Source organism: Sparus aurata, chromosome 21 (assembly GCF_900880675.1).
Source record: "Sparus aurata chromosome 21, fSpaAur1.1, whole genome shotgun sequence".
NCBI lineage: Eukaryota > Metazoa > Chordata > Actinopteri > Spariformes > Sparidae > Sparus > Sparus aurata.
In genome coordinates, this window is record NC_044207.1 from 25,751,793 (window position 1) to 25,760,055 (window position 8,263).

At 40.8% G+C, this 8,263-nt stretch overlaps 1 protein-coding gene across 1 annotated transcript in view; it reads right to left on the reverse strand.

Annotated features, from left to right (window-relative positions):
* The window catches only part of LOC115571991 (myomegalin), a 47,865-nt gene extending 40,899 nt beyond the window's left edge, over window positions 1-6,966 (reverse strand). The window contains exons 1-3 of the mRNA XM_030401715.1: window positions 6,648-6,966; window positions 3,690-3,736; window positions 3,522-3,589 (exon numbers count right to left, since the gene is read on the reverse strand). Of these exons, the coding sequence (XP_030257575.1) occupies window positions 3,522-3,589; window positions 3,690-3,736; window positions 6,648-6,697 (165 nt within the window). The 5' untranslated portion in view covers window positions 6,698-6,966. The remainder of the gene's footprint in view (window positions 1-3,521; window positions 3,590-3,689; window positions 3,737-6,647) is intronic.
* Window positions 6,967-8,263: the final 1,297 nt, after the last annotated feature.

An 8,263-nucleotide genomic window follows, 5' to 3' on the forward strand; every position in this document is an offset into this window, starting at 1 on the left:
CCAAAGCAACAAACAATTCTCTATTGTTCTATTTTTTTCTGATAAAGTTCATTCTTACTGTTTCTGCCCTCTGACCTCAAACTGGATCAGAATTATCTAATGTCCAAGAATGTTCTGTACACCTCACATGACAAAGAATGCATTTTTTAAAAGTGGTGAATGTTTTCAGATCTTTAATTACATAAAAGTAGCAATTTCTCAAAGTATTTGCTGCAAAAACCTTAGATAGCTAAAGCTAATCAACTCATTTTGCAGAATGACCCTATTTTATAAGCTGAACACAGTTTGTTTGCAAAACCTCGATCTAAGTAGTAACGAGACATACAGCTATAAAAATAAATGTACTAGATGTACAAAAGCTCGCTCTATAGTCCATTACAGCTAATTGTTTTTGTCGTTAGATTAGAGAATGTACTGTCGGGTTTTAGTCTCAGCAGTCTCAATAAATTCTGTTTCCAGCCGCGGCAGTCGGCCATTTCGTATTAAACAAACAAACAACAAAAAAAAACTGATAAACAAACTGTAACGTTAGCCTACCTGCCTAGACAGAGCTAGCAAGTAGCTACAGCTAGCTTGATAGGAAAGCTAAAACTACTGAGCTAAATTCCCCATATTTTTTTTCAGGAAATAAGGAAACCAAAATAAAACTAAATGGAGAAAGTCATTTGCACTTACAGTCATTTTGCTGATGGGAAACACGAGTCAAAATAAATGCTAATGAAGTTTGTGCCAACTGGATGTGAAACTAGAACTGTTAGCTAACATGCTAGCCATAACAACTTAGGCTAATGGGCGATAACATCATAGCAGAAGTCTTTAGGTGTTAATTGACCAAAAACCCAACTAAAGAAGCTTTGAACAAAGGAAATGGAGTTAGGCCTTTATGTTTCTCTTCTCTGCATTTCTTTTTCTGTTGTTAAAAGCATCATAATGATGGAGTTAGTCAATATCATCTGATCATCTGAACGTTCAGAGAGTCCCCCTGATGAAGACTAACCAGCAGAGGGGCTGATGGGAGCGGGACAGACAGGTGACTGGAAAGGAGTTGGATGAAATAGGAGACCTGGGAGCTGTGAGCCTCCGAGCTATAAATAGGGAGGTGTCCTGAATCTAACAGAGCGGTGAATCCCTGAATGTCCCTCAGAGAGATGAGTGAACGGGAAGAAAATAATAAAGAGGAAGGCGGCCTCCAGTAAAATCCATTTTCATGACACACACCCGAAGCAAAGAGCATCAGTAATGAAGTGAGTGAGACGTGCTACAAACACAGTTACGTCATTATTAGTTCTTGGTGCGTTCAGAGAGTGCGTCCATTAAAGTGTCACGTTACCGGCTGTTGCTAAATAATTCTGAACAAAGATAGGACGGGCGCCAATCGGAGTCTCCACATCACATTAGAGATGACATCATGTACACACACACACACACACATACACACACACTTTTCAGCTCAGAAATAGGAGTGAATGTGTGTAAATATGTGCGTGAGGTGTGTTTATCTCGGTGTAAAAGTGACACATCCCAGATCTGACAGCCACGAGAGAGCGACTCCAGCTTTGAATAGGGCGCGCTGCCTTTCGGGAAAAGTGACTTCAGCTTTTTCGTGACTGGTTGGTGACACCTCCTGTTTTAACAGGGCTCAGCAGCACCTCCAGAATAACATGAAAGGACTCTCATAAAGACAGTTTTAGTGCTTTCGTTTTAGTCTGATCTCGTTTGTGTCTGAGCTCTGCAGAGGAGCACAAGTGTGTTCCAAAATCAGTGTAATGTTGTGTAACATCATCGGGCTACTCACCTCTATGTAAACACTGAGTATAAACACATGTTAACACAAGGGCGGGTGGCCCAATAGGAGCCCCTAACCCCATAGTAAAAGCTATATCTGTAGTCACGTCTCCCTGAAAGTATATGTGACAGACGTGGTTTGGTCTGGGGCGGTGCTTTTGATCATAAAGGTGACACTACTACTACAGTTTAGGCTAGTATAGATCCAGTTTAGTGTATAATTTTAAGAGTAATATAGATCCAAGACAAAACGTACAGATGGAGGGATTGAGAGTAAATGGAAAGCAATGTCTGCTACATCCCTTCAGCTACCAGGGGATGAAGAGGATCAACAGTCCTCCCTTGCAAAAGACTGCAAATGGACAATATACACTCATATAAAGTGGGTTACTTATGTGCTGTGTTATCGTCACACTACTGATGAAGAATGCTTTAGGTCGTAGATAAAGTTACTTGTGGATTTTCTTTGCTTTTCAGGCAAGATGAACAGAGATAATATTGATCTGCATCTAATGTGGCAATGATTTGTTTCTTATTTTCTGTATTAATTAGTCATTTTTTTCATCCCAAGACTTCAAAGAGTGCAATCAATAACACTGGCCAAAAGTTAATTATGAATCCTGAGAAGTGAGGCAGTTAGCTTAGCGTAGCATAAAGACTAGAAATGGAGGGAAACAGCTCGTCTGGCTCTGTCGAAAATCTTTTTCTAAAAGCAAACCAAAATGTTGAAGCTCACTAATTATCATGTCTTTCGTCAGTACCCACACAGAAATGTGAAACACCATTTTGTGTCTAGCTAAGTTTTTACAGGTTTAATTTACAAGCTAGCTTTCTCCCCCTGTTTTAAGTCTTTACGCTAAGCTAGGCTAACTGTCTCCGTGCTCCTACTTAACACACAGACATGGGAGTGATATCAATCTTCTCATCAAACTCTTGGCAAGAAGGTTTTTCTAATTTTATACCATCGTGCATATAACCGTCTTAAAAGGCAATTAAAATCACGGTATTCAGATGAATTCAAATGGTTTCATAAAATGTCAAGAGACATTAGAAAATAAGATAAAAAAATTAATAAAATTCAAGGAATTCATGATCAAAAAATTTGCACGATTAAATTTAATTTCAAGTTTCATATGAGGTGCATCGGATTCATGGATCCTGCGGTTTGATTGGAGTCGCTACTTGTTATAGTAAAACTCAGCAGGATGAATAATCACATATGGATCTGACTTTGGGTGAGTAACGTTCTGCTTGCTCATTACGACGCCCTGCTGCCAAACATTAAAAGACATGTCGAATGTAGTATTCTGTAAAAATGTGACAAGGCCAAAAATAGTGCAGCAGATGAGAGAGCGAAGAGAAATCCTAAAGTGGGTCATCCTGCAGCCAGAGGCAGACCGAAACCACCAGGAGGGTTCAGGGTGTTTTCCACATGATATCATCAGCTGTAGGTGTTCTCCTTTTTTCTGTACGGGTTGTTTAAAACGTATATCACAGAGAATTTGGGCATAATGAGCACGGACACTCAATGTCAGTGTGAGGATATCGCATCAAAACAAAACCAAATCAGCTCGTTACCGCTTGCAGGAAGTAACACAGACACCAGATGGCACTGTAGAGTCGATCCTCATTGGGCCTTTTATTGCTTATTAGAGAATCAATTGTTATGCTGACGGATAACAAGGAAGTGTCGATTACATCAAAGCTCAACGAGAATTCAAAATAAAAGCTCTCACCTGTTCAAACTCCTTGAGTGTGTGAAGCTGAAGAGGAGGAGAGTTGTCTGTTTCATCGCTACACAAATCTAAAGAAGAGGTGGAGAAAAAAAAAATCATGCTTTACCAAAAAACATATCAGCAGTTTATGTTTTTGCGGAAGCCCTTTATTAAAAGAGAGCTTCGTACCTGTCATGTGACCTGTGATCTTGGATGAAGTCTCCTCTTCCGCAGCACTGTCCAGAGAAACAAAGAGAAGAGCACTGTCAGCATGGGGTTACACACACCACACACACACACACACACACACCACACACACACACACACACACACAGCACAGAGAGAGACAGAGAATAAATTAAACATGTGATACCAAAAAGAGAAACCTACTGCAGCAGCAGATCCATCAGGACATTTCTCGAGCTGAGAATATCGTACAAAATAAGCCCGTTAAAGGCAGATGGCTCCTCTAGAAAATGAAGAAAGCCACTTATCCCACCATCTTTTCACTATAACAGCATGATCTCATTTGCACCTCTGTGGGGAATTGGGGGGTCATCAGGGAGTCCCAGCAGGGGAGAGGAGAGATTTGGTGGGACGGGAGGAGCCGCTGAGGGTCAGAGTTCATCTGAGCCTCTCAGAGCTCCCGACTATCTGCTGTCTACCAACCTAAACTAAACTAAAGGTGCTGCATGTCTGCGGCTATCAACTGAATAATTATACCTTTAATGTGGTCATAAGCAAATGTTAAAGTAAACACATTGGAGGATTGATTTAGAGGCACGTAAAGAGCGACACTTTATATTGAAAAGTGGAGGGGACACCCAAGTGTGGGGTGATTAGTAAAGGAAGACTGATTTTGGTAAAACTGTGTCTGAATTGTGGCGTGAATCACACGTTTGTTGTTTGACATTTCAAAGATAACTTGGCAAGTAAAGAAAGTTTGTCTTAAAGATGATAGTTTTGTGTAAAACCACTCAGTGAACTACATCGTGTCGCTCAACACCAACATGGCCGTCACCTCGGCACAGGAAAAGTATAATAACAAAAAGGGGAAAATCACAACAAGTATGGTCATATTAACAGCTGCAGGCATGTGAAAAGTGAGTTAGTCCTGTGAGCTAGCTAATGTACGAGCTAACCTCCACAAGGTTGTGCTTATGTGTTTTGGAGAAGATGATGTCACTTATACGCAATTGTTGAGCATGTATTCTTTCCTAAAATTGATTCGTTTTATGGCGAACTACTTGCCCAATTTGAAAAATAAGCTTTTAACAAATGTTTGTCACAATTCCCATATCTGTATTTCATGGCACAATCCAAACAGGGTCATAAAATGATTTGTCCCTCGTCACAGACTACAGTCACGCGGAGGCCATTTTCCTCCAACATCCCACTCAGGGTGAGAATAGTGAGATATAAAGTTTTGCATTACATTATCTCTGTGAATCTGACTAATCGATATCATTTCACAGCTTCCTGACTGATCAGCAACCGAAAAAACAGCAGATGATGATAAAATGGACGGACATCAGGTCATATTTCAAGGTAAAACAAACGTTAGTATTTGACCACGTCCCCGCTAACATTAAAGTGTTTCACTTACATGTGTCAAAGATGTGCGTTGACATTTACAGGTTAATTTACACCTTTCCATTTGTAGCACTTTTTAACGGTGATATTAGCGAGGAGGTGTTTGAATGCTAACATTAGCTGTTGTCTAACAGAGCTAATATATCAGATGTGTTGTTCTACATTGAAAGATGGTCCACTGTCCCTCTGGATGTTTTACATCCATTGTTTTTTCAGTTGCTGGTCAAACAGGAAGCAGTCAAATGATAATAATCTGTGAGATTTTGACCTTTAAACCTGGAACACAGCAGTTATTTTCTGACATAACGTGCCGTGGCGTTCCACTGGAGAGGAGGGACTTTACCTCTCTACAGGGCGATCAGTCAGGGATCAGGATATTTAATACACACAAACTACTGTTTAACCAACCAGGTAACACTCCTCCACATGTATCACATCCACAAATTTAACACCACGTCAATAAAACGATGCAAATATTACAGCTAAGGCTCGTCAGTCGGCCATTTGTTAACATTTCTGGGTGCAAGCTATTTTTCTTTAGGACAGTTTTGACAAATTGTGCTTTTAAAACATGATGTGGACGAAAAAAAGTGTAAATGAGACCTACGGGTACATGAAAACAAAACACTGCGTGACCTCACTATACCAACAGTAGCATTATAAGCCCACTACAACTCAAACAGGGCTGCATTAGCACTCCCCCCTCCTGCTCCTCCTCTTCTTCCACTCTCTACCATGTAAATTCCTCTGACAGCTGCCCGCTCAGAAAATGTAAAGACAGTTGGTGCATGCCAGAGGTTTACAAGATCACCAGGTGGATAAATAGTTCACATTCTGCATTATTATTGGTGCTGGGCGTCACCATAATCAAACTTCTCAGTGTTCGGTGTTCTTGTGGGAGTGGGACGGTCTATTCAGGGATAACAGTGTGTGTGTGTGTGTGTGTGTGTGTGTAGGAGGTGATGCAGTAACCTACATACAATAGGACACACTGCATGGAGGTTTTGGACTGTGGGGGACTGCCAACACTAGTGCACTGTATTCAATGCATAAGGAGGGCTGTGATGATGTCGAGCTCTCTGTAAATGTCTCCCCGGCCTGCAGCACAAAGTGTCTCCAAAATACGCACGAACTGGGCCTTTAAATATGTGCTCCTGTATCGCAATGTAAGCCCATTCTGTGCCACGTTTGGACCGATAGTTAGCCTCTGGAGCGCTTATGCCTCCTCCAGAAATCCTCCCATGCATGCATTTATACTGATATCCGGTGCAAACGTGTTAATCAAAGTCAAAATGTCCATCGCCAGTGGCCTCAATAGCTTTTTATCCACCGATCCGTGAAGCATGCAGATGGCCACTGTGTCTCCAGCCTGTGTGGAGAAAAAATGGCCTTTTATTACACCGCGACTGCTTTATGATAAAGGACTGGAGGCAACGCATGGGAGAGAATAACCGAGATGATCACGATGTAAATGGTGTTTTGTTTAAATGAGCGCTAGTATCCCTCCCCACACCACCACCTCCACCTCCAGCACCGCCGCCGCCGCCGCCTCACCTCTCAGACTCTCCCCAGATTTCCTCTGGCGGCGATGAGCTCCAATCCATATAGACTCTCCCTTCAGTCAACGGGCATCCATGCCGGTTCAGCCTCTGCCTTCAAATCATCCGTCCGCTCCTCATTTTCCGCTCCTCAGAGATAAACACACCGGGAGCATGTTCGTGTACGCGGTCGACGCAGCGCGCACACCGCTCAGGTTCTGGTGGAGGGGGGCGTGTGAGGATGCGCGCCCCGACAAATGGAAGCAGAGTCCCCCCATCAAACAGAGCAGAGCCCCCCTGCTGCTTCACCAGCACCACCTCCTCCTCCACCAGCAGCACAGCAGCTGAGAGGAACAATGTGCTGCTTAGAAAGTGAAAACGCTTTCTAACGACACATCCTTCAAAACGTAATGATCTTAACAGTGTCAGAATTTGACTGAAAACAGCTGTTTCCTCCAAAATAAAAGCCTTTCAATCGTGTTTTACCCACATTTGTTCCCATATCCTGCATATCCTGACTGATATAGCTCTATATTAACATGCATGATAAGGCCAGTACCATATTAATTGGGGACACTTCCCCTTAGATATGCTAAAAATGTCCTCCCAGTAAGTAAAGCATAACTGATTTATATACACATATAAATAAATTGCTATTCTTCTACAGGCAACCACCTGCCACTGTCAGAAATACATTAGCAACTGACAAAAAAATAAATAAAGACATGTTATCATAATTATAAATATACGTAACAAATGTCTGTTATTATTACCACCACTGTTATTACAGTTATGCGTGTGGCAATCCCTGTTTTTATTAGGATTGTGTGGTACAGACCTTTTTATGGATCGAACATTTGGTCCCCCCCAAATGTTGACTCCATGGTTATTAAAGCCTTGATACATAATATACAGTACACATATATTATAATTATAGTGCTCCTCATGACCATTTCCTTTGAGCTTTAGCACGCTGGAGACGATAAATGATATTATAAGAAGTATTTTGGTCTTCTGCAGAAGTAGCAGAGTAGAAATATCACACTGTAAAGACACTCCTAATACAAGTGCTTCATGTATTGATTGATTGACTGATACATTTTTATTTGGAACGAGTAATTGCCAAAGAAAACAAACAGAACAACGCTTGAAATGCGTTAAAAATGTAAGTCAAGCTCCACGAACAACAAAGTTTACATGTTTGAAAAGAAGTATACACTCATTAAATCATACATCCTCTCCACTTGCTAATTAATCAAGTCATTATCTGTATACAATATTATTACTTACACATTAATATACTAAACACACATACATTTACTTTAACATACACCAAGTACTCTTTCATGCATATTTATCTAATAAGCTTGAATTCTTATATACATATATAATCAACCAATAATCTTAATATTCTGTACTACTGTATTAGCTCATTGATTTTATTTAAAGTAAAAGGAGTCATAATGCAGGAAAATGGCCCCTAACAGATTTTATCTTTCCTATTTTTAGCCTATTAATCTTATATACTGGATTTTATTGTGGCATTAATGTGTAAGGAGCATTTTGATGGCAGATGGAGGTGAAGTTAAGTTTAGTTTAGTGTTGTTTTATCTGCAACAATGGCTCATATCT